This window comes from Heliangelus exortis, chromosome 1, assembly GCF_036169615.1.
Source record: "Heliangelus exortis chromosome 1, bHelExo1.hap1, whole genome shotgun sequence".
NCBI lineage: Eukaryota > Metazoa > Chordata > Aves > Apodiformes > Trochilidae > Heliangelus > Heliangelus exortis.
The window spans coordinates 191,311,631-191,338,431 of NC_092422.1; the positions used below are offsets into that span (position 1 = coordinate 191,311,631).

General features: G+C 41.9%; 1 protein-coding gene across 4 annotated transcripts; it reads right to left on the reverse strand.

Annotated features, from left to right (window-relative positions):
* Positions 1-25,417, reverse strand: PROSER2 (proline and serine rich 2). Of its 4 annotated transcripts, XM_071734152.1 has the most exons (5): positions 25,277-25,413; positions 19,259-19,368; positions 15,762-15,977; positions 4,674-4,929; positions 1-3,810 (listed from the first exon to the last, which is right to left on the reverse strand). In XM_071734152.1, exons 3-5 carry the CDS (start codon positions 15,939-15,941, stop codon positions 2,807-2,809), a joined length of 1,440 nt encoding a protein of 479 aa, XP_071590253.1. In that variant the 5' UTR covers positions 15,942-15,977; positions 19,259-19,368; positions 25,277-25,413; the 3' UTR covers positions 1-2,806. The 4 variants fall into 4 exon arrangements, with proteins under 4 accessions (XP_071590253.1, XP_071590255.1, XP_071590252.1 ...); XM_071734154.1 differs by lacking the exon at positions 19,259-19,368 and having other exon boundaries at positions 4,677-4,929; positions 25,277-25,417; XM_071734151.1 differs by lacking the exon at positions 19,259-19,368 and having other exon boundaries at positions 25,277-25,417.
* Between the last annotated feature and the right edge of the window lie 1,384 nt (positions 25,418-26,801).

Below are 26,801 nucleotides of genomic sequence, written 5' to 3' on the forward strand. Positions count from 1 at the left end.
TTTCATTGGTATTATCCCAGTTTAATAGATGATTTATCAGATTTATGAAAGACAGTTACCTCTAACACAAAGGGGGGAAAATTAAAATCACAGCAACATATACACACAAAACAAGATACACAAAACAGAGCTAAATTTATATACATGTTATTAGCAGCTAGACTCTTTAACTTCATTTAGTACATGGCTTTACTTACTACAGTTTTAGGCACAGAGAAGAGTTTACCAGTAGGATATTTGCTATAATGAAGGGCCACAATAAATGCCTCATTCCACATCCTCTATGGCTAATGAAGATCTACCTCTCCCTTCCCACCAGCTGAGGATGCAGCCCTGCACAAAAAGATGAGAGAATATGATCCAGCTAATTCAGCATACCACAACTTTATACTTTAGATATTAAACATCTATTTATGGGGGTTTGTTTGGTTTTTTGTGCTTGTTCTTTAGCAGGGTCATGTTACAGACTTATTGAATAGGACAGAACTTCAATTAAATAATTAGTGCCAGGGTTTTTTTCCCCATTTGCTTAGGATGGACTCAGCTGTACACAACTCAAAAGTGAGCTGGAAAGAAATGATTAGATGTGAAGATTGCTTTGTATGCACCTCACATTTATAATGAAGAATTTGCTTTAGCAGGATTTAAAATCACAAAGGTCATGAAACATTCAAATTTACTTAGCCAGTTATGTTAATAAATTATGATGTATTATCCACGTGTAGGACTCCATTCCAGGCTGCAGAGAAGCAGGTGCTTGGATCTGTTTTATGTGCTTCCTTATCTTTCTGATTTAGGACTACAGACTCAGAGCTCAGCAAAATAGTATGTGCTTTACTCACAGCAGACAAGAAGCCTTTTTTGTTTCAGCAACACTTCTCACATTTGATTATGCATGCATAAATGCTGTGCTAGATAGACTGAGGAATGGCCACATACTTTAATTACTGATTGCTTATGTATAGAGTGCCTGTCACAATGAGCAACATGATCACTTACCCAGTGAAAAGGCTGAAAAGAATAACTACATAACAGAACCAGCCAGATACCATAACAACATAATTAAAAATTTAAGCAGCAAGCAGATAACTTAAAAAAAATAATAATAATTCAAAAAAAAAAAAACCAACAAAAAATTTAACTTATGAGGCAGGTTGAGAACAATGCAGATTTTTCCTTCATGACAGCTTCATTTACAAGTACAGCTCAGCAAGTCTGAAATACTTTATCACAAGAACTACAAACTTGTTTATCACAGTTATGTCAGAGCTCCTTGCTGACGGGTGTGTCAGTTTCTATTATAGCCACTCCCCTCCTCTTCTCCAAGGTTTATTACTCAGCTTCTTGGGAAAATGAGGAGGTTGCTTGCAGCTTTAGAAAGTGCAGAGAGTAAGTGCGTTTTTCCCTTTAGAAAAAACCAAAACACAGAGAACTCAAACATGCAGAAATAACAAAAGAAAAATTAGCAGTTCTGAAGTTTGGCATTTGGTTTTAAAATGGCTATTCTGGATGATTTTAGGTGTATAAAAAGGGAAGGGAATTTTAATGTGGAAGAGCAGCTTTGCTATATTAAAAAAAAAAAACCCAAACATACCAACAAATATATTTTTGGGCCACCTTTAAAAGCACTGAGCAAAGGCAAAATACACCAACTTGGACCTTTCAGGAGCAATGTGCTCTTACATACAGCTCTCTCCTGAAACTCCACTAAGCCTGCAAGAAATTTTGGCTGCAACTTGTGTTATGCATTGGCAGGGCAGAATCAAATAAGGCTGTGAGCAGAGGATTATCAGGGCTGTCAAACTACTGGAAGATCAAATGACAGTTTTCAGAAGTAACAGAACTTAAAATTACTCAGTATAACTTAGCCATTGTTCAAAAAGTAACTTTCTTCATGGGAACCTTTAAGTAAAAGGTAAGACTTGGGACAGCAGGTTCTCACATTTGGTACAAAGTTAACTTGTTCCTATGGCTTCTCTGCTATGAGATGGTCACAGGTACAGAACAGCTGGGGTCACAGATTGTCTGGAGACTCTTTGGCTGTCAGGGTGAAAAGCAGCACATGGTGCATATCCTTGAGGCTTCTCTGGTGCCTCTCACTGGACACGTTGGTCGCTGGAGCATGACCAAGGAGCAGGTGGCAAGGAAGAAAGGAAAGACTTCAAGTGATGCAGCAGAATGACAGGCACCCACCCAGAGCTTGGGCTGCTCAGTTGAGAAGGTCAAACCCCCCCCTCTGTGCAGTCTTGAGCAGAGGACAGAGCAAGGAAGAAGAAGACTCCAACACTGGTAGGGAATAAAGCCAAGCCAGATAAAAGAGACACCAAAAAGTCATGTTTGTCACTGAACAAATTCCAGTTTTGACATCATATACTTAGCTCCCACAAGCAGACATGCATGTGGGCAAGGAAAATGGAGCTCTTGTTTTTGGCTTCAGAGAGGGCAAAAGATTTGCCACAGTTTTCTATGTACAACAATACTGCACTGTACACTTCATTAATGAGATTCTGTCTGCTATAGTTCAGCATTACTTAAATATAATTCCTCTTAGTCACAAAAGAGCAACAGATGAGCATCTCTGTCAGAAGGAGAGCCAAAACCTACTGCTGTACATGGCCATACATGGTGCCAGTCCTTCTGGGATAAGCACGAGTGGTCGTTCCACAGTATCTAGTACCTCCTTAGCTTGTCTGAAGAAGGGAACTTTCCCCTCATCCAAACTGGATTATCCCAATCCTTTTGGAACTATTCTAGCACAAAACCATGCCATGACATCCCCCCTGTTGCCAAAACATTCCCATCCAAATTAGGCAGTCTCTTTCAGTAGCCCCAGTTTCCGGAGTGCCTCTCTCCGGGCTTCTTCTGTGGAGCCACGACCAGAAAACTTCACTGTTATCCCTTGGGATCGAAATCCTGAAGGTCTAGGCAGTGAACCTGATCTCCTCCTCATCTCCAGGTTTACACTAAGCTGTTTATTATCACTGAAACTTTTTTCTGTGTTCTGCTGCGTGGTGCTGACCTTGTTAGCAGCAAGAGCTACCTCTGGTTTGATTGTTACGGTTTTGCCCATAGGAAGGAAAGGGCTGGGCTTGCTTTTTAAAATATCATGGATGTTTTGATATCCATTGGGAACAGTGTCTGCCTGTTTGGGCTGTACATCAAGCTGCTGAGTGCTTGGGGCATGGTCCACTTGGTCCTGAGCTGCCTTTCCCTTAACCAGGCCCAGTTTTGTCAGGGCCTCGTATCGTGTTTGCTCAGAGGAGAGATCCCTTAGGGAGGAACTTCTGTTACGTGACAAGAAGTCATTTTTCTGCAGCTTCTCCTCCAGTTCAGCTGCCAGAAAAGCTCCTCCATTGATGTTGGCCAACACCTGGGCCCTCCGTTCCTGGACATTAACTGCTGCTTTAGAAATAGTCTCATTGAACTCTTTGCCACTGACACTTGTTATGTTGATGTTGCTTGGGAAGCGGTGCAGTTTGGGTGCTGGTGCAGGAGGGTGCTTTGGAGCCACAGAATAATCACCATTGACCACTGGGGTTTTCTTCCTGTCTGAATTCCCTTCCTTGAGGGCACTGGGGAAGCACACTCTGCTCTCCATCTGCTGCTCTGATATCTTCTGGGCCATGATGAGTGGAGTGGGGACAGAGCGAAGCAATTTTGGATGCTGCACAGGAGGAGGAGGTGGAGGAGGCAGAGGAAGTGTCTCAGGTACTGGTGGTGGTGGTGGTGGTGGTGGTGCAGGAGGTTGTGGGGGAAGGTCAGCAGGTACAGCTGGCTTTGGGCTCTCAGTTCTCCATGCAGCATCCAACACTTAAAAGAAAAAGCAGCAATAGTGTTACTAAGTCTTCACACAGAGCAGAACACAAGACTTCCCTTCACCTAGGATTAGCAACAGTACTCCCCCAAAATTTCTAGCTCAAACTCAGCCCACTCAGCCAGAGGAAACTGTAACTGAACTTGTAGCAATGGCATCTTGTAGGTGATGCTATAGTTCAGTGTGCTCACTAGAAGCCCTCTTTCTACCATTCACTCACAATCTGCATGTTAACTTTACTGTATTACAATGGATGCTTTTTCTACAAGAGTTTTGCAATTCCTACTTAGTGTAACAGCCATGAGAGGACACATTACATCCCACCATGTACCAGCTGATGAATTCAACCTCCAAAACCAGAGAGAAAAAACTCTACAGCATGAAGAAAAACAACATACCATACATTATCTTGTCACAAACCTACTGATAGGATTCACATGCTTTTCAGTCCCAGCACAGAGTATCAGTAAAACCCATCTGCCATCTTAAAACTCTTAGAGAAAGTCTTAAAAGGTCTTTGAGAGAAGCAGAGTAGATTGATGAACACCAGCCTGCCTTGCTGCAATGACTCTGCATAATACTCAGTTCTTTTACAACTCGGTCACTGGGTAGGGGACTGAGATAGTAGTCCAGCAACTTAATCATATGCATGACCTCCTTGAGGGGAAAAAAAAAAAGTTACAGTAACAGCAAGAACTTCAGGAGTCTATTTGAAATCATGATCCATAGAGCTCCTGATGTGTAGCAGATTCACCTTGACACAGTAGGGAAGATACAGAATTGATTAACTGTTCCTGTTCAGAACTGGAGTATGTCAGGGCTAGGCCAAAAGGAGAACCACACTTTTAAGAAATACTACTACCTGGTTCTGCATCTCTGGTGGGAAGGCCTTCATGGTCACTGCTTTCAGGTGTTGATTGTACTAAGTCAATGATATCTTCAGTCTCTGAATGACTGGACACATTTTCTTCTGTTGACCTTGGAGACTGACAGTGGATGCCACTGTCACATAGGACTGGCTCTTCCAAGTCATCTTCTAAGGCATCTATGGTTTCCTCAAAGAACATGAGAACATCCTGCTCTTCATGAGTTAAGTATTTAAGACTCTCATCATCCTATGGGAAAAAAAGAAAAAAAACACTGGAAAGATTAACACCCTACAGGTGAGAAAAGGTAAGCACACTGGCAGCAAACAGAAGCCCTTTCTGAACACCAGAAGTGGCAGGATGAACAGGCAGCAGTCACATCAGAAGCATCTACTGCTTGCTCTTTCATCCCTTCTCAAAGAGGCCTTCAGCCACTACAAGGCAAGAGGGGAATAAAAAAAATCCAGGAGTTCACAGTACATTAGCTTTGACTGAGGAATAGGAACTGGTACTTAATCCTTTAAAGCTTTAACATACCTGAACTTGTTCAGCAGACAAAAGTATCTGTTTGAGTTGGACCCCCCAAAAAATTGCTAAAAGATCATAAAAGCAGACTTAAAAAAACCCAGCCAAAACCAAATCCACCCCCCACATTCCCTTTCAAGGGTTAAGACATCTTCTTCAGGCTCTGAACTGGAGTATAAGTTGTTTCAGTTGCTGTGTCAGATTCAGGGACAAGGCTTGGGAGCAGCATGGGAGGCAAAGGTCCATCCAGGACAGTGCCACATATGGGTCAATTTCCTTTCAGCTCTAGACCAAAGTGGGACTTGGCTTCCAGTGGCAGAGCTGGAGCTGAAATCTGTCTCTACCACTGCAGTCTCCAAGTTATCCAGAGTCATACTGTAGATTATAAAGTAGTAATAATAAGAAGGGAAAAGCTTTCTAAAGCTTTCCCCTCTGAGTTAGTGAAAGGACAAATTTAGAATAAATATGAAGACATCTTCCCTAGCAGTAAAGTGAGGGCCCTGGGCTATTTTCTCCAGCAGGAAACAATCCTGTAGACCACAGGAGTGATAAATAATCACTAGAATTAGCCAGTGTTCATTTTCTATGAGTCACTGCTCTTGATTAGCACAGCATCACTATGAGAGGCTGAGCAGCAATGCGCAAACTCCCTTCCACCTACACCCTGGGAAACACTTTTCCAGAAGCCTGGAGATGACAAAGAACGATTAGAAAAGGCACTATGTTAAGACAATGGATACAGGAAAAACATTTCCCAAGAGAGCTGTGAAAATTCTGGAATGTAACAAAGTATTGTTGAAAAGTAAGTGAGGTTTTTTGCCTTTTCTGGACTGCATTTCTCTCCCACCAGGCACATGCTGGAAACTTCACCATCAGCAACCTAAGAAGGCACCAGCAATGCAACACAAGACAGTTCCCTTTCCCATCTCTGTTCTTCACTTCTCCAAGGACATCTGGTTGTGCATACAGGTAACAAAGCTACTTCTCAATGGAGGATCAGAGCAAGTTAAGTAAATACAGGAAGGTACGTAGTGCATATAACCAAGAGGGAGACATGTTCTTGCTAGGGCAGCACAACTTGCTTCAAACTCACCATGCCTGTTTAGATCATCTTATGTCAGATTAGAATAGAAAAAACTGTGTGCAGCTCAACCTGTTAACTCCTTGCACAAACCATGCTTTTATCCCCATCCCTGGCATGAAAAATAAGAACAATGTACCTCTGCAGAAAAGCCTATAGATTAAGAACTGTGAAGCTCTGCCAAGTGGCAGTGAGTCTCTAAGCAGTCAAAACACTACACATGAGAAAATAAATCCTTTAGGGCCCTTAGTTGCCTTCTCCTGTGTAGCCAGTAGAACATTTTCCCTGTAAATAAATGAATGACATACAGCAGACAGACACAGTTCAGACACTTCAGGACAGGCTTATCTGTGGCTGCAATCATAGGAACAGAGCAGTCTTCAGTCACAGCAGCATTTTCTTTACATCAGAAGAGTGAAAATTGCAGGGAAATAGAAAGTTGGTGTCAACAAGAAATCCATTCTTTAACTCCATTTCTGGAGGGTCAGATTTATTGCCATTGCAGTGACCATGGTTTGATGGCTGGGCAGAGGTGTGGGTTCCTGTAGCTTCATCTTACCATCCACAGTGCATTATCAGAATAATTAACTTCTTCCAACGTGCAGCAAAACTGCTACAAAAGCTTGAATTCAGATCCCATTTGCAACTGCCTATTTAAAGCACTAACTTAAAAGGCTGATGTACTCCACAGGTCAAACCCACTGCGTGGCAGAGCTCAGTCTTCAAAGGCCAAGGAAAGTTTTACAGCTGCACTTGAAAAAGAGACAGACAAGCCTTTTTTTTTTTTCCTTAATGGATGTTGCAATCTCCTTCCTTCCCCACCCAAATACTCATAGGGCTGCTATGTCTAGTAGGCGAGAGAATGACAGGAAAGGAGCTGTTGTTAGGTAGGTCCTAGCTGGAGCTGAACAGAACTCCAAGCAGCTTTTGTTGTGGGTGAGCTCACTGCAAGTGCCAGACTTCCTCAGGCAAGGGGAAAAAAAGGGGCTGTGTTTAAGAGGTTCATGGTGGCAGCAGATTCAGGGCACCATGAAGTACAGAAATGACTGCACCACATTTTGCTCCTGTAAAAGAACATTTCCCACATGAGCTTTATTCACTTGACCAAGACCTGAGCAAACCAGCATGTGAACTGAAGCAAAAGACTGGCAGAAGTATCTCCTTCCATCCCTTTTTGTGCTGCAAGACTGAGCACTCTTCCATGCCAGGTGAGACGTGCAGGACTGGTCAGCAGAGCTCTTCATAACTTCCCATCCCTCATGGATTTTGCTGAAATGAGCAGTTTCCACTTAGGCAAGGGATCCAAAATCACTGAGCATCCCCTTTGCAAACATATTTATAGTAAATGGTGCCTATATTTAAAAGGCCAACCTCATCTCAGCATTTTGATCTCTTTCCTCATGCAGTTTTCCTTCAAGATAAAAAACAACAACAAAAAAAAAAAGACAGCAGAACAGGCAGGATTATGGCAGGTCACCATACTGAGATGCAAAGCAGCCAGCCTGGCTAGAAAACCCCTCAGGCAAGGCATGTTTCAGTTTGAGACAAGGAAATAATCCCATTTTAGACACACAAGCATGGTGAAAATAAACCTACTCGAATTAGTCAAACCAAAGGAGCTCAGAGATGTAAAGCAAGCAGTGACTTGCTTTACCACTGCTCTGAGAAAACTGATGTATTATAAAATGGCCACTTGTAGAACCTACACTAAAGCTTTCTGAAAGATGGGAGGAACTTTGTTGTAGTCAACTGGTGCCAGTTTTAACTAAGGTTACCAAATATACTTGTAATTAGTTTATTTTTCCACATATTTCAAGTACTGGAACAGTTCATATTCTTTCTGGGCTGGTTTTCTGGGTCTCCTTTCTTCTTGAAGAATCTGGATTTTCAGCAGGCAGTCTTTTCAGCTACTCAAGTTATTCACCTCATACTTTCCACCAACTTAATACACAAACACACCTTCCAGAATTAAATCTCCCATATACCCAATGCTATTGACTGTAAAGCTACTGACAAAAGGTAACCTAAATTCAAAACCTGAAAATTGTGCCTTAGCTGAGGATTAAAGTCTGCTTGGACAGAAGAAAGTTGGGATGCAATCAGCTGACATAGCTGAGTATGCTCAGCTGGTATTAATATTTTAGATCCCTATGCAGCCAAATATTTCCTGCTTGGCACAAGCAGGAAAGAGTATGTTATGACAGTCTTTGGTGTAAAAGGGAAAAAAAAAAAAAAAAAAAGGAAAATAAGAACAGAATCTGTTTCATAGAAAAGATCCCTTTCCTATCTGTTCAAAAGAATGACTTAATATCAGAAGCTCACAATTTTTCCCATGAATCTGAAGAAATTCTTAACATCGCATCCAGACCTAGAATCCTAAGACCGGCACAGCTTTGACAGAAAGAGAACAGCAGGGAGAAGGAAAAAAAGAAAAACCAAAACCACCCATCTGCAATGGTTAAAAAACAAAACATAAAAAAACCCAAAAACCAAACAAAAAACCCAGCCAACCAATCATTCTTCTGAAAACTGCTAGAAAACCAAATTACATTAGCCCTTTCAAACAGTTACACTTTCATTAGCAAAATACCAGGAGAACAGTGGATTCAACTGATTTATCAAACACTTGAGAGTGCCAAAGAGGCACAGGTCCATGGGAGAGAAGTGACAAGATGCTTCTCAAAAAAACATGAAGGGAGCAAACTACTCTAATGTGTAGGAGGAAGAGAGTAAGGTGGCACCACTTAGGCCTCATCCTGCTAATAGCAAGGCAGGCAGCAAGAAGAAAGGGGGAGAAGGAAAGCCCTGCATGCAGAAAGAGTACAAGAACAGGGACAGAACCTTCAGCAGAGAAGAAAACCCAAGCACCTCTGATTGTATTTACAGAAAAGGGAAACAGAATGGATCACAACTCTGCATTGCTTAAATTGGAAGGGAGTGGATTACAGATAAGAACCACAGAGGACCAGAGCAAGAAAGCCACTGAGCTCAGCACCTTCACCCCCCTGCAGTCACAGGGCAGGGGGACAAAGCTGGGGGCAAAAGAATTGCTGTGGATTGGATGAATTTTTATTTTGCCTCCCTCCACCTTTCTGGTTTCCAGCAACCCAGGGTTTAAGGACTCCCCAGTTGCACTCACATCTGGGTACTTAATAGCCCTTAATGAGCTTTTCTAGAATGAATTCATCTTATTGTTTAAGCCCATTTAAATGGCTGGCATTCACAGCATTCTGTGGCAATGAGTTCCAGAGTTTAATTGTGTGCTGTGTGAAAAAGTACTTCCTTTACAACCCACTATCTGATGATTTTGATAATACCATTTCATTTGGTGAAGATGTCTATAATACTGAATGTTGTTTTCTTCAGTTTATTTACATAATTGTACCTGTGTGCTTCATAATAGTTAGCAAGGCATATAATCAATACACCATAATTTAGGAAACAAATTATCTAGAAGAATTTAAAAAATAAACCAGATGAACTGAAATCAAACTGATGAAATTACTCCTAACCTACTTTTAAAAAAGCAAACTAAAGCAATTCACAGTCTACCTAAACTCTAAAGACATCTCTTTGGTTATCAAAGTTACTCTGATCAGCTTATAATGTCTTTGTCCCATTAATTTCAGTTAGAACACCATTGAGAAAACCTGGGAGACATTTCAGGCAAAAGCCACTGCACACTTCTTACAAAAACCAAATAATTTTATGTCAATCTCATTTCCCATGAGAGCACTACTGGCCAGTAGGCATATGCATGAGAAGTCTTGATTTGAAGGCTTTATTATGTGGTCCCCCAAAATGTTCACTCATGAATAAGGAATCAATTCCTAAATTAAGTTACTGCAAGTTACCTGTGTAACTGGGGGATGGGGGAGAGACTTATTTTTGGGAAGTATCATAATGCATCACAAATTGACTCAAAACCAGACAAGCCCTGAACAGATTTAGTCCTAAACACCTCTGATACTTATCTGATACTTCACTATCAGCAGGAGACAATTAACATGGTACCTGTTGGTGCCCTTATTCTGGAAGATGTAGCTGCAAAGTACAAGGTAGGGCAGAATCAGATCTTCATGAACCACATCAGTGTGCTGGTAAGTCCACAAAATGAACCTCAGTGACAGACACATGACTGCAGAGTTCTGAACAATGGCTAAGTGGCAATACAAGACAGAAGAATTTGCAAGTGGGTTTAAGTGCTGTGAAGAGAGTGCTGTTCAGGTAATGTGAATGTCATCCTGGGATATATTAACCAGGGTGATGAAGTAACAGCACATCCTTATTCAGAACACAGTTTAGATTCAGTCACTGAACTTTGGAAAAGATGCAGCCAAACTGGACATGGTCCAGAAAAAAGCCAGGAATACTACAAGTTTAGCTGCACAGAAGACTGGAAGAGGAGAGCACATTCTGTTTTAAAACAAAGAAGAACAGGTGGTAGGTAGATGCAGCACTGTATCTGTTTCATTATATAAAACACTGACCACTGTGTACTGAAGGCAGGACAAATTAAAATTGGCTTTTGTATTACAGAAACTCTAATCCAAGTGTTGAAAAATAAGGTAGTGAAATACAAAGAAATAGCTCTGGAAGTTCAAGAATGCCTATCAGTGAGGGTTACAGAGTAGAGCTGCCCACCTGCTGGAATAATCTTTACCTACCAGATCCTGTTTTGAAGAATGATAGTTTATAGATCCTGAATGCACATTCCTTGCTAGGAATCAGCCTCTTCACCTCAGTCATGGTCCCAAGCAAGCAATTCTCAAGCCCCTCTTCCTCTCTACTTCTTGCCCTGCTTTAGGAATGATGGCTTATTTTTGAAGTGGATGAAACATAGCACAGCTCACCCCACACCCTGTAAGAAATCAGCTGTATCCATAGAAAGTATCAAACAGTCAATTTTTCTCGTTTTTGTGTGTATTGTTACTTGGCAAAGTACTTGGAGATAGTGAGAGGCCCTGTAGCACAGTGAAGCCAGCAGAGTATCAGCATAGAGAGGGAGCATGTAGCTGAAGTGCAGCTCAGCATCAAGAGGCTCTGGACACTCAGATTATGAAAGAAAAAAAAAAAAGGTGGCAGTGGGCTAGCAGACAATCTGTCCTTTTTCAGTAACTTCTATACCAAGGGCCTCTTCAGAGAGGCTGAGGCAAAAAGATGGTAACACAGTGCACTTAAAAGATCATGCAGGGTGCATTTAAATTGCCTGTACTTACCCAAAAAAGGATAAAGATCATAGCAACTCATTTTTAGGCTCCAAGAGACATCATAACTACAAAATAACCAGGCTGACCCTGCTTAAGTGGCTGAGGATGTGAAATAAGACACTGAGACAGCTCAGACTACTCACGAGATACTTGGTCTTCTATCTATGCAACCAATGCTCAAAATGTTTCCTGTACTGCACAATGTGCCTGCTAATGACAAACCATCTTCAGTGACTGGGTATTAAGTCTTGTTAGGGCCACAGAGGAAGCTTGTTAATACACAGAACCAGCAAGACACCTTTTTACAATTATGTCCACCTGCCAATTTAAACCAGTCCATCACTGACCAAAATAAATGGTCTCTTGACCAAATTCTGGAGGTCACCACTGACCCAAAAAGAGTAGTAATGAACTGGGCATTAACAGAGAATCTGTCTGAAACAAAGGAAAAAAAATACACCTCCACAGCATGATTCACTGAGATTACCAAGAACTTACTATCCCTCAAACCTATCACTCATTAGGATACAGAAGATACATTAAAGTTGTAGCAACCCGGCCCAAGGTACTGACACAGCTTATTACTGGTGTAGTGCAAAGTAGCAAAGTTCACTTTGGGTACAACCAGCACCTTCTGGTATAATTGTCATAGTTGATACTATTGTCCTAGCACGTTAATTCACACCTAGAAACACAAGTGGTTACTCATGGCTAAGAATACATGCACAGTACAATTACCAAAGGGAAGCACTGAAAAAGAAGGACTGGCTTCAAGTTGATTTGTGCCTGTTTAGTCACAGGACCAAGGCAAATTGCTCAAAACAAAACAAAGGTAAAAAACCCAAAAAAACAAACAAACAAAATCAAAGACCCCCCCCCCCTAAAAGCTTGTTTTATCCCTAAATTAAGTGTCCTTAAATATTGCAACCATATTCACTACAGGTTAATTCTCACAGGGAGAATCATTCAAGAATGCAGACAGAACGTTCTTGTTTACCCTCTCCCTTGGACAGAGCAACTGATGCCATGTATGGAGATGGTACATTTGTCCCATCCTTGGGACATTTGTCCCATGGCCTTCACTGAAAAAGAAACCAGAATATATGTGCAAATTTACATCCTCATGTGTAAGAGCTTTTATGGTTAAGATACAGAGAAAAGCTGGGTGGAGGAAACAGCTTTAGATGATGGTAAAAACATCAAGGCAAACATTCTTCCCATTTAAATGTAGGACCTTGTTCTTGTCTGCAGCTGCTGTGATAAATTTGGCAGCGTAAATACAAACCAGAATATCTGTCATTTATGTGGAAAATCTACTAAAATCAAGACAGGACAGCAGCACCTTGCTTTCCACTTAACAAAAGAAATTGGGCTTTAAGGACTGCAATTGTCCAAAGATTAACTAAAAGCACTATTGTGTAGGTAAGAAGAAGCTGAGAAAACTGGCAAAATGAAACTCAACTGATAACAACTGCCTGGCATGAATCACACACACAATTTTAAAGACCTTTTCAGCACATGGCAATTCATGTCCATCTCCAAGTTGTTCCTAAGCCAACAAAAGCAGTTCCACAGCAAGTAACACCAGCACAGACACACAGTAAGCAAAAACAGTCAAGAGTCAGCCAAACCAGCTCTAAGCAGCCAGCATAGGCTAAAGCCAGCCCAAGTGTCTGTCTCTATTATCACATCCCTAGGTTTGTTTGGATTCCACACATGCAATACAAAGGTTATATTTAGTGACTAATGTAGTTTGACACAGAGAGGCTTAAGAGCCTCTTCTTTGTAATCAAGTAGGAAGAAATCTGCAGCAGTACAGGCCTGTTATAAAAACACAGCTACACTCTTTTCCTTTTCAAGGTCATTAAAAAAAAACTTGAGTCAACCCTGAGCTGACTTGTTAACATCTTTAGGTGAACAGAGCCAAAAAAGCAATAAAGGAAGAGGCAAGTAAGCTTGTGGTTGCTTGTTGCAGAGCTAGGAAGGTCTGGTATGCCTGAAAAAAACCATGTCTTTCTAATAATTGCTCTAATAAGAAATCTCTTGTTTACACAAAGTTACCTGTCCCCTGCCTCTCATTTGGCCATCAAGACTCCATCTTCTAAACTTTCTCAAACAAGTTAAGGTCTCTAAGAGAATGTTCCAGGAACTAGCTTTTCCCCTTATGAGTCCCCAGATACTTAGTGGGGGAAAAAAAAAAAAAAATTTAACACCATTACAAAGGGATTTAGAAAAATAAATATTCAAAGAATTTTATCCTGTGGATGTCTACAGCCTGTTTCAGTGCTGAAAAGGTAAAAGGCCTCAGTTGAGCTGATGGAACACCACTGTTTTCTTACATCAGATCACAAAAAGGAAAGATCTGAGCAGCACTGAAGACTGAGTCCTATTCACTCAATTCCAACTGCCAGAATTTCCTGCATATTGAGTTTACCATAGAACCCCCTCTTAAACTCAAGAGACTCATATTATGCCTTTATTGAAAACAGTTCCCAATCCCCAACCTGTTATTCCACAAATGGTAGCTGTCAAGCCATATCAGACATGCTTCCTACTGTACTGCTGGAAGAACAGTCATGAAAGGGGATTTGCAGCACCAGAATTAAACTTGTTGGTACATGCTCCACTTTCTTCATGTGCAAACTCAAACAAGACCAACTAAAGGCTTCAGGAACTTCTGTTGATGCACAAGTCTGATGGGAACTGCCTAAACCTGCAGCCAATCTTTACTCCATCTCTACCCTACTGCATTACAGAATAGGAAGGGTTTCTAATTCTAGCTGATGCATCATCATACAGGTTCTCCCATGGTAAGATCTGGTTACATTCAGGGAATCTGTCATTTTCTGACACAGCAGACTCAGGATGAGACTTTACAAACAGTGATTTATAGATAGCCTCCTAATTCAGTACAGATTTTTTCAAATGACCAGACTCATGATCGCCACTGCAGTTAAGAGGAAAATGCATGTAAACATGACAGGCTACTAGCCTGATAAGCTGGAAAACTGGAGTCAGACTAATGCATAAAACTTCCTTGTAATTCTGCATAAAAATTAAGTTGTAATTCTTTAACCAAGTGTAACTCCCACAGTAATTTTCTAAGATCCAATCAGTTTCCATATAATAAACAACAAACTCTACCTGAGCCTATGTGGTGTACTTGGCTACTCTCAATCTCTCTCACTCTGACCCTTAGCAACTTCATTCTAGAGCAGATCAGAAACAGTTAAGGGACTAAATTAAGTAATACTTGTTTTGTGTTTTAACTAGCAACACAAGCTGCCTTAAGGATACAGCAGAGTATTACTGAGTTGTATTTTCATTATAAACAACCAAGAAGGAATACACTTAGAATTACCTCCAGTACCAAAAATCTCAAAGAGTAGCCAAAACACTGGACATTTCTGAGATAGGCAGATAAATACAGATATCATCTAGACAATTTGTTATTTTTCATCACTTATTCTTTCACAACAAACAACTAAAAGGAAACTAGCAAGGGAAGACAGGGGGAAAAATATGGAAAGCCTAACTCCATATTTAAGGCAAGGCAAATACTTAGATTCCCATTTAGGGAAAGCATGTCTGCTGGAGTCTCTCCTCAACTAAAAATGGATAGTTTTCAAATGGTTGAAAAAACTTTCAAATTATGAAAAAAAAAAATGTGCAAAGAACCATACCTGCTTTCTAGGCTTAGGCTGTCACAGTACAAACAGTGCTGTTGAGATCATTGGCTGAATCATCCTGCTAATTGGAAAAATGCAGAAGTGCATCCTACTCCCTCAATTACTCACATGCTATTTAAATGGCCACACACTCATTCAGTGATGTGAAGACAGCTTTGTTTATGGTGACATATTTGTTACTCACCTAATTATATGAAGGTGGAATAAGCTTAGACCTTCATTCAGGAGTGTCAACAAGGTGCTTAAGCAAGAAAAAGAGTATAGGACCAATGCTATCCTTAAGTTCCTGTACAAACTACTCAAGAAAGCAAGGGCAGAGACAAACGCTGAACTGCACATGGCCAGAGAGAAGAACTCTCCAAGCTCACTGAGCCAATCAGACCAGAACAACAAGCTGCTGGACCAAATTAAAATAGTTCTTTCTGGCCGTTCAGTTTGTAAATGACCAAGATCCCAAGAACCCATTTAGGACTAGAAATAGCAAACATCAACACTTAAAAAAAGAGAATTAAAAAAAAAAATCCTGTGATGTGAATAAATCTACTTAGGTACTGCTAAGCATCATAAAACACTTACCAAAGTGTTACTTCTGCACCTAGCTTGGCTGCCACGATTCTCCACACTGCTGCCCCTCTCCATGCTCCCAGGTGTGTGTTTTGGAGATTCTTCTGATGCCATTTCAGGGGAATCTGACAGGAGGTTTCTAGGCATCACACTCTCTTGATTCACCAATCCTGATGAAGTGCAGAATGCCATCAAGGTATTACGTAGGGCTGCTAGCTTTATTCATTTCTGAAAGCAGAGAACAATGTGTTACATGCAAATCTGGTATTCAAAATACTTCAATAGGAATGAAAAATAAAAAGTAAACAAAAAGATCACATGCAAGCTAATAAAGGGCACATCTTCATGCTCTGGAACACATCTATAACCTATGGGCACCTCCTCAAAATCGGCCTTATTTCTAAAAGGTGATTTTAAAATCCTACACTGCAAGGTTCTGTACCCCATCTCATGTGCTTCCAAACCAGATCTTTACATTCACAAGCATGGACATTGCATACATACCTGTCCTATAGATTTAGTTTGTGGTCTCCATAATAACATTTCATTAACAGTAATAAAATCCCATGGGTTGAGATACCACCTGACCCAGTTCAAATGTCTTAATCTTTACTACCTTTTAGGCAAGACTTTTATTTAATGGATCACGAGGGAAACAGAACCCTGCTCATTTCTTAACACTGCTGCACTTCATGTGCTATTGAAGCAGCTCTATGCCAACTATTGCTGGTGAAAAGATCCACAAAGAGAACTCAGTGCCATTTTTGCACCTTCACACTACATTGCAAAATTGCATTTTTAAGCTTACAGTGCTTTTATTTCACTCAGCCATGAGGAAACAGTGTTTGTACATTTGGAAGATGCTTACTGGAGCAGACATACACACCAGCACTTACTGAAGCAAAAGCCACCAGTTTTTAAAGCCATCCTAGTGCTCAGTTCTGTAACACTTCTCTGAATTGTCGTCACCTCCCAAAACACTCTGGCAAAATTTCTTCCTTCATTCTCCAAGTACCACAAAGACAGAAGTCATTCTTTTGCACTAACAGCACAGCACAAGGGGAAAAAAAGTAGAAACTAGCTCTTCTCTTTCTCCAATATGTTAAAATATACTTCACAACAAGAAATTGCCTTGTTCTTTAAGAGCCCACCCTGTCACCCTGCCCATGACCAGGACACAGCCGTGATGCACTCCCCAAAACAGTTGGATCTGAGGTACCACATTACATACATCCAGCTGGGAACTGGATACCATTACCCTGTCACTGTACAAATGAAATGAGATGGTCCTGCTTCCCAAGTACTTCTCCCTTTATTACAGTTCAAGAGGTGACATGAGAAGCAAAGTCAAGCCTGCATTTCCAATTCAATTGGATTACTTCTCCTTCCTCCCTACCTTTGTCAGCTGAGGGCTGAGAAACTAGAGCCTCCTAGTAAGCTGATTAGTGTTTCATAGCAGGGAGATAACATCTGCCAATACCCAGCAACAATTCCATCCTGCTGATCATTTCCTCCCAGGAGCAGGCTATGGCATGACCAGAGGTAGGTATGAACTTCATCTATGCTGTAGCACCAACACATGTCCTGTGGGAAGGCCCCCAACACAATGTACTTAGGCTGCAGTCCAGCAAGTCTTGGAAGCACAATCCACACAAACAGAGCACCGGATGGCCACAATAAAAGCATCCAATACCCTTTCTTCCAAACATTAGGTCTGATGATTAAGATTTAGCCTTGCTTTTACATAAAAGGAACTTTCTTCCTTTCTTCTATTAATAACACTGGCTATAAACAGATACAATGCATCCTCAGGGTAATGGTGTTTAAGTGATGCCACAGAGGCAGAAACTTGCTCTTGATCCAGGTTTTCAGAACCACAAGACAGGCAGACACCAGAGCACTGCAGCAGCTGCTGTACCTCTGGTTGCCACACACCCTGGTTCAGCCCAAAAAGCTGCAGAAAAGAGCAGCCCGAGTCCAGAACATCCTCTGCAGCAGCAGCAGCAGCTCCATCCACCACAAACCCTCTGGCACTGAACAGCTACCCACAAACACAAAAATATCATTTTTAGAAGGCAAGACTATCAGATAAATTGTGACATCTCAAATTCACAGAGAACTCACCGACTTCAGATTTTATTCCATGATTTTTAAAGTGAAGTTCAGATAGAAAAAAAAAAGTGTTTTTCTTGGGAGGGGCCCACTAGAGGCAAGTACTCCTACTGACATCCAGCATCAGGTGAGTATTGTTTCTCATCAACACTTTTAAACTGCAGCACCAGTTCATACCCAGGTGTCCCCAGTATAAAATGGATATGCCATGTTTGTTTAGCCCCTCAGTGATGTTTGACAGACAACTATTAGATTTCCATAATTATACTCAAAACTTTTTGTCAACATTTTATAGATTACTTTATGAGAGGTCACAGCTCCAGATGACAACATATCATAGACAAGACCCATATTTAAAGACTAATCAGATGAAGATATTAATCCCTTTTATTTGCTTTCTCCAACAGCAAAACCACAGCATAACTGGTCTAAGCTTTGTAGTGGGCTACCTGCATCCAGGACAGCAGGAACACCCAGATTCAGTAATATTAAACATCAAAGCCACAAGTTCTAAATAACAACAAATAATTCTGCTTTCAGCAAGCTCCTCTTACTCATTTTGGTGCTCAGATGTTTTAAAAAGCTCCTGAACAATCAACAAAGGCAGTGACTGCAACTGGTTAAGAGAGCCACCCACACAAGATTAAGTGGAAAGCATTATTGTTCTTGTGTGTTATAAACTGTGGCTTCTTTGGACGTTTTACTCATTTCAGAAAAGCTGGGGAGCTGTGCAATATGCCTGTGAGCCTGCAGAAAGGGGGTGGGGGGGAAGATCTTTTTCCCTCCTATCTTTCACATAATCTTTAACACTTCAAAGGTACACATCAGTAAGATCATAACCCATTCATATCTATTATTTCTTCTCCACTTTGTTGTGTTTTTTATGCTTTAAGGGAGAAACTTCTACACATTTCTACAGTGCCTAGTGCAGTTACAGCTGATGGGAGTTGCCCTGCACTGCTGCAACACATACAGCACGCTCTATAAATTCCCCTCCTAACCATGGCTAATGCAGAAGTCCCTTCACACCTTCTGTATCCCCTCCATCAAAGAAAAGACTCTGGATTTAAGACAGAAATAGCTAATAATCTACTGAATTTCAGGGCAATCACCTAGGTAATAAGCAAAGGTTCAAAAATAAGGTAAGCACCCTCAGAGAGAGCAACAACAGCAGGATGATGGGTGGTTGTTGTTCCTCCTGACCTTCAGAGATGAATTAAATATAAAAGTTGTTTGCAACAGGATTTGTTGCTTGGTCTATTCAATGCATCATAGTGGGAATTAATTTTTGCTTAGTTTAAGAGATGTGTGCCCATGCCATTAGGGATTTATTAAAAAAAAAAAAAAAAATCAGACCATGATACAAGAGTGCAGAAGCATGACAGGAACAGTACTACCTGGAGAAAAGATCCCAAATATTATGCCAAAAAGGAATCTTAGGACAGCTGTGATTCTATCAGCTGAAATGATCACTTCTTGGTTACAGTAGGGCTGGCCTTCATGAGATCTGAAACAATGCAATTGCATATCATGCATGTTTGCAGAAGGTAGGAGGAGGAAACTGACATTCTGAAGCTGACATTGAATTTTACCTCTGAAGATTTAATTTTGCTTTGACAGAGACACACAATTCAGACTATTAAGTTGCCAAAGATAAGGTATGGTCTGTCCTTTTAAAATGGGTATTTTTTACAGTTTTGCTCACTAAGATTATTCTCCACCAAAATTCAATACTAGCATTTACAAGGGACTGTTTCTGCAGTAGCAGAAAAAAAAAAGTGTTTATTTATAAACCTGCTTGAAGACTAGCCTAATAGGCAAAAAGATCAATCATGCAAAAATGAAAGCCATTTAGAGGCTAAAAGTTAACCACTAGGTAAGCCAGGAGCCAAAAGCCAGCAAGCAGACAGCATCACCCCATTTACTGCATGATATACTTAAGGGAAGTAGAGTCAACAATCTGCAGAAAGTTATACATTTTTAAAAGGGCACAATATCAGTCCCTCCCTTCACTATACATATGACTTCTGGAATGCTCTTTGCATAAAACATCTTTAGGCTATATTTCTAAGCTCAGACTGCACTCTGAGCATCACACACACTTTGCCTGTTCTTAAACAGCTATTTCTCAGTGAAAGAGCTGCAAGAGAAGAGCTGGCCAGTGAGCTTCAAGGTTTGTTTAATCTGTCAGCTGCACACAGAGGTACCAATGCACACACTCAGCTCTGTAGACAGTCAGGCATCTTGTACTCCATAGTGTGCTCCAGCTGGGGGAGTTAAGCATCTGGAAAAAGCACCTGAAAGTACTCAGAGGTCACTCAAAGGGTTACTGCAAGATAGGTTTTATAAAAACGAGGGTACAGGGGCAGATCTAAGACCTGCATCTCCATTAGTCTCTGGCAGCAGCAGATGCTGAAGGAAGAGTATGTAAAACAAGGCAAGGAGAGAGTGGGGATTCATTCAAATTTCTGCAAGTCATGGTAAAGAGACCATGGGGCTTCCCAAACCAGGCCAGGTATTTGTGCCTAATAACCTGGTGAATTTTGCCTTGTATTAAGTGCTCTTGCAACATACCTTTAAACCTGCTGTACAAGATCACAGCTAAACAAAACCAACTGGCCCATGACAGGTCTTCACTAAACCACTGCTGTTACAGACTCCTCAAAATGAAGTGATCCAGTATTGTGGGCTTATTTCCTCTTTATGGACAGAGCTATCAGCAGTTGATTTCTTCTCATCTCCTTCAGTGGAAGAAATAGAATAAGTCCTTCAACTTCAGAGGCAACCCATGACTTGCCCTTGTGATATATAGTAAGGTTGAAACTCTCTGGTAGAGGAACAGACTAAGTGACAGTACTGCCTACAAAGGACAGGCCTCACAGACAAGTTGACTAACCCAGGAGCACATGAGATGGCTGAAGAGATACGGCTTTGAACACACACACACACACACACACACACACACACACACAAAAAAGAAAAAAAAAAAAAAAAAAATCAAGACAGTAAATTTCTAAGCTATTCTTATAGAAAGAATCAGAACAAAACTGAAGCAAGAGCTGACAATGTTTAGAAACCAAGGTAAACCAAAACTGCCCACAGTTAAATTCTGACTTCTCCACAGCACAGGTGCAGATGCTGATGATAACGTGCTAAACTACTCCAGTTTGATGAACACTCATCTGCTCAAAAAAAATCCTGTCTGTCCAACGCAGTCATGGCTATTTATCATCCAGTAACCAGGAAAAGTTCCTGATATTTTTTAGAGAGGGACTGTCACCATAGTACAGCCAGCCAAATAGAAATGATGACCATTAAAAAAATAAATCAATATTACACTCTACTTGCCCAGTCTGTGACAGTATGGTCCTCTACAGAAGAGCCAGGCCACTGGAACTTTTGTGTAGACACTTCCTTGAATGTCAATTCTGACTGAGATTTCCAGAATTCATGTCAAGTAAGTTTGTGCAATGTTTACTCTTATGGCAGCCCAGGCCAGACACACAGCTACAACCAAAGCAATTAGAGTGCTAACAACCATGGGGGACTCCCAGAATTCAAGAGAACTTAATGCAAGTAACCCAAATATTTTGTTTTAAACTTTCTGGTTTCAAACTTCTCTGCAGGCTGAAGAGCTGCAAAATCCGTTAAGTTTTAAAACTAAAAACAAAGATTCTCTCAGTCCTCTAAATCAGAGAGCTGGAGCCTCAGGAAACACACTGAATGTCATTCATACAACTCACACTAGAATTTGCAAGAGCTGCCAACAGTGAAATAATTAATCCTGTGTACATAAGTTTTTAAAAAAACTAGATGGGCAAGGCACCAATTCAGTAAAACTGAAAACCAGCTGACTCCACTAGCATATTTCATCACACACTTCAATGGTTTGCTGAACTGGATTTCAAATTAAATGTAGCAACCACTTAAAAAGAAAGGAAACAATCACAAACCAACATTCTCCTCACCTAAGTAATAATTCCATTACTACACTGAATTTTTGCTCGGAAACAATGCTTAAGGTCACACCTTTGACCACATTAATCCAAGCCTTAAGATACCAGAAAAAGAAGGTTCAATGCTGGGCTTCATTTTTAACTGGTCTTTCTGGATTTTAGGTTTTTTGAGACCAAATACTTTAGAAACTGTAGTTACCTACTGAAGATAAGCACAAGACCTTCAGCAAAATGCACTATCATCTCATCATCCTCTCTCCAGTGTTTGGGAAATGCTGCTTCCTTTAAAACAGACAGGGGAACACCAATGCAGGATTTGATGATGCTAAGCACACTGCTTTGCCTCCAAGACAAAATTTCGAGGGGAAAAAAAAACTGTGAAGCATGTTCTCAAGCATCTTTGCCTTATTCCCTGCAAGTAAGCTCTGCCCCCACTTCACTACATCAGCAGCTTCAAGTGAATCCTGAAGGGAAGGCTGGTGCCAAAGGTTCAAATACAACACAGGATTAAGTCACCAGCAGAAGATCCCCAAAGAGCTCACATTTCCCACGCATTTACAGTGACAGAATCCCTCCCTGCCCCAACTAAAAATAAAGCTACAGCCAGTGCCGAGTGGTTACTTTTCTTCTTAATGTATTACCCAAGGATAATAAGGCTCTCTCTGGTACTCTGCAGTTGAGATTTGATAACTGGTATCTGCTCAGTGGGAAAACTACATATGATACCCTGAGTTGACTATTTCAGGATTACATGGAGCTTCAGACACCTTCAGGTGATGGTCAAGGTCTCCTCTGACTTCAAATGTCAAATTTCAATAAGGAAAGAACCCAATTCTTTTAAAGTTCCTCTTTTTAAAGCTCTCCTGTTAACATCAAGGTGGTGCTATCTACAACAGCCAACACTTCAGAAACATGCAATATACATAAACACTTTCAGGCCCAGACTCCTCTGTAATTAGACAACTTCTGTCTTGTCACAGGTGTACCATCACTGGGGTTTAAGGTTTCATTATGCAACTACTGTTACAGTCATAGCAAAGGTGAACCAAGTCCTGTTTTACAGAGTATTTAAGGCGGCAAGATAATTTTCAGCCCCAGTGCACTTGTGTCACAGCCTCACAGCTAATTTTAGGTTGCTCTCCCAGGTTTCTTTTTGTGACTGTTGTGCTGGTATTGGGAGGAGTGTAGAACACATCTGAGGCACACAGCACTGGCAAAAGAGAGCAGTAAAGTCTTGCCCTGGATGTCCCTTGGGTACAGGGATAATCAATATGCACTCACTTGAAAAGGATATCTTTAGGCAGTTAGTTACACTGGAAATTAAAATTCCTTGCTTTTACTTTTTAATTAAAAAAAAAGGAGGCAGGAGGACTTGGTAACAGTATTTGACACAGCCTGGCTGGCTGGCTTTGAAAGCCACATTCATATGCTCATTTATTTTCATGCTCCAGTATTCTGGAAGGTCAGTCAGCCTGAGACTTGTCAACTGCTCAGGAGTTAAGTTGTTCCAGTTACTGTATCCAGCAAGCAAGCCCCTCTGCCAACATTCTTGGTTAATATTTCTCTCAGAGGCATGCGGAGAAAAAGCAGCTATGACCAACAGGAAGAGAAGATATATACTATTTACAAAATAGAGAAGTGTAACATAGAATCTCCCTGTCTCTTTTCCAATGTTAGGCATTACTTGTATTTCTGGTCATGAAAATTCATTTTACTTGCTGTAAAAAACCCAAACAAATCCTTAATAAGATGCATCTGGAAAAATCTATTCACTTCTGGGAAATAATTAGTATCTACATTTCTTGGAGACATGAGTGACCAACACTTTTTTTTTTTTTTTTTTTTTTTTTTACTGTTTAAGCACCAGCTCCCCACTTATACAGCAGTAATTACTGCAAAGGAAGCAGAAAAGCCACAATCATTATTCTTCATAATAATACCTGCACAAGGAAGTCCATCTGCTGCAATGCTGCACTAGCCAAGGATCTGTACAAGATTCTTAAAATACCACTTTTTTTTATTAACCTAAGCCAGAAATTGTGAAAGCTTTTAAAACTAATACTTATGGGTTTGGAAAGAAGTCTTTCCTTCTGTGCCCTTCATAAGAAGAACAGGAAATAAAATAATAATTACTTGCATTTCTGGTACTTGTTATAGTTTAAAATCCTTGCAAGATTTTTAGAAAAAGAGACAACCTGCTCCTAATTTCTTACCCATTTCACCTGCATGTTTGTTACCACAGGAATGCACTCCTGCTACACCCCTGCTCAGAACCAAGCACAACACAGCTCCACATCCAGCTACCTCCTCTGGGTGCCACGCTAAAACAAAAACTATTCAGGAAACAAACCCTTGAGACCCTGGATCACTGAAAATCCCGGGAGTGTTTTTAAGGCTGTGTGGGTTTTTTTACCCACACTAAACCTTTCCTGAGCTACCTACGATTATGATCCTGAGCACCAGCCATCTCACGCTTGCCTGCTCCAGATGGAAAAAGCACCTGACAGAGGGTAGAGGAAAAAAAAACGAAAAAAAAACAACAGCATTTTGAACTAGAATCTACTATTGCTTAAACCAATAGCTTTTCCAACGGGAACATTAAATTGCAGACAGTCAGAAAACAATGAGGAATAGGGCAGCTCTTTCCCATCACCCTTAGTCAGTAACAGCGTATATCCAAAGTTTTCACAATGCAGGGGTACGAAGCCTTTCCTTAACTCTCTTTTCCCCCTTGTTTTTTTTTTAAGTTGCCGGTTGGCACACGCAAATTGCTTTGGACAGGATATGATGGGGAAAAACAAGAAATCCAAGGGGGAAAAAAAATATAAGAAAAATAACCCTCAATACCCAGCTCAATACCGAAAAACTAAGCTTCCCATACAGCAGGGAGCTAGGAGTAGTTTTTCTTCTTTCCTCCTCCGTCCACCGAACTCAGGGCACCCCCAAGCACCCCTCCGGGGCTGTGCCCGTTCCCCTTCCCGCTGCCCGGGGGGCTGGAACCGGGGGGCTGGAACCGGGGGGCTGGAACCGGGGGGCTGGAACCGGGGGGCTGGAACCGGGGGGCTGGTCAGGTCCCAGCCCACCGCCCAAACCCGCCTGGGGGGAAGGGAGGGAAGAACGAGGCGAGAGCCCGCGCAGCTACAGCGAGCAGCCGCCGTCCCGACTGCTGCTCGGGCAGGAGAAGGGAGGATAAAAATAATTAAACACCCATTAGTGAGTAATAAGACCAATATCGAAGCATTCCTACCGAGAGCTGACAAACACGCGGCGGCCTCTCCCCGAAGGGGCCGCTGAGGCAGACGGAGCGAGGGGTAAAGGCGGAACGGCGGGAGCTGCCGATCGCCTCACGCCAGCGGCTCCCCTCGCCCCTAAGCCCTGCTCCGGGGAGCCCAGGACCGAGGAAAAGGGGAAAGGGAAGATCCCCAAAGCCGGAGTACAGCAAGAGGAGCCCGCACTCACCGGCAACGAGGAGCGGTCCGTACCTCTCTCAGCAGGGGCAGCGAAGGGCGAAGCGATGAAGGGAAGGGAGCCCGGGCGGAGGAGAGCAGGTGGCCGGAGCGACACCTCCGATCTGACGCGGGCTCTGCCAAGCCGCCGGCCCCGAACTCATGCGCACTGCGCCGGCCACCACCCACGGCGGGCGGTTAAAGCGGCGGGCACAGCGCCAGCCTGGGCGGGTTCGTCCCATGTGGGAGCGCTGGTCCGGTGGGGCTCCGCCCAGCTCGGGCGTCTTTGTCCCGGGCCCTCTTGGGGAAGGTTGTGGGGTGGGAATGTCTCCTCTTTCCCTTCTGTTCCAGAGGCAGTCTGCGGTACCGCGCGGGTTGAGGGGCGATTCGCTGGTAACCCTGAGGTAAAACCCTGCCCAGCAGTGCTCTGCCCCTCAGGGCGGCCCTGAACGCAATGGGTAAACGGTGTTGGATCGGGTGTCTGTGGGGCTTGTCCTTCTACTGAGCTACTGGCAACTGTCTAGGGGAAAAAAAAGTGAAAATGGGGAATTACTTGGCCTGAGGTGTGCCCTGCCTGAACCTCCGTCTTCAGTGAGGAAAAGGAGTTTGCATGCCCTGTTAATCTGTGTTGCCCATGTGTAATGCCTACTTGCTTATTGCTAATATCACATCATGCTCACTGGTATTTATCAACTAATCCCCTCCCTTCTTTATTGTGCAAGGCCAGGGCAGTCATCAAATTATCGATTTAATTTACATTACCCTGTAAAACTTTCAAGCCACTTTCAGCAGTCATTATTTCTCACCTGTGCCACCCATGTGGTGGCAGAAACACTGCTATGGCAGGAAGTACCTCGGAGTATAGAAGATGGAAATGTCTCAAAAGGATGCAGCCAGACTCTAAATAAATACAGTAACAGAACTAGGAAGGAGGAGCTGTGCAATGTAGGGCTGGGAGGTGGTAAGTTCATCCCCAAGAGACAACTTTATCTTGAGCAGTCTCCAGAGCTGCAGGAATGGTGTCTAGGTGAAGAGTAAATGGTAGACATCCCAAAAAGACACTTACCTTAGGCAATTTTTGGTTATTTTAAAGCTGGTGTCTAATCTAAGATGTCTGGTCATTTTACAGTAAGGAGGGATTTTGTATTTCCACCGTCTTAAAGTAGGTTGAACAAATTGTGTTGTAAGGAAGCATCTCCAGAGTGCAGTGCTGCAGGGTGGGGAAGCCTGGCCAGTCCTATGTGTCTCCCTTGACTGGAGGCCCAGTTTATAACTTGGTAGTATTAGGCCAGATGAATCCCACCCCTAGTTTTTTATCCTTGGTTCTGCCAACACCTTGGTACAGCATTGCATGGCTGTCCCGTGCAACACCTCTTACACAACAGTAAAGGAGAGGAAAGTGCCTTATTTCATCAAGGAGCAAAGTGGGAGTGGTGCCTGCTACACATAGCACTGTAGACCCTGGTTAACCAGAAAACATCTTTGGGAAATGTATTTAATTCAAGAATATACTTAAAGGCAAGTATGTGCTTTATTGT

Excerpts from the sequence above, each read along its gene's own strand:
- PROSER2 (XM_071734151.1), bottom strand. The coding sequence starts at position 15,941 with ATGGCATTCTGCACTTCATCAGGATTGGTGAATCAAGAGAGTGTGATG. Across the intron at positions 4,930-15,761 it reads GGTGCAGAAGTAACACTTTG|GATGATGAGAGTCTTAAATA; the intron begins GTAAGTGTTTTA and ends TTTTTCCCATAG. Across the intron at positions 3,811-4,673 it reads CAGAGATGCAGAACCAGGTA|TGTTGGATGCTGCATGGAGA; the intron begins GTAGTATTTCTT and ends TTTTCTTTTAAG.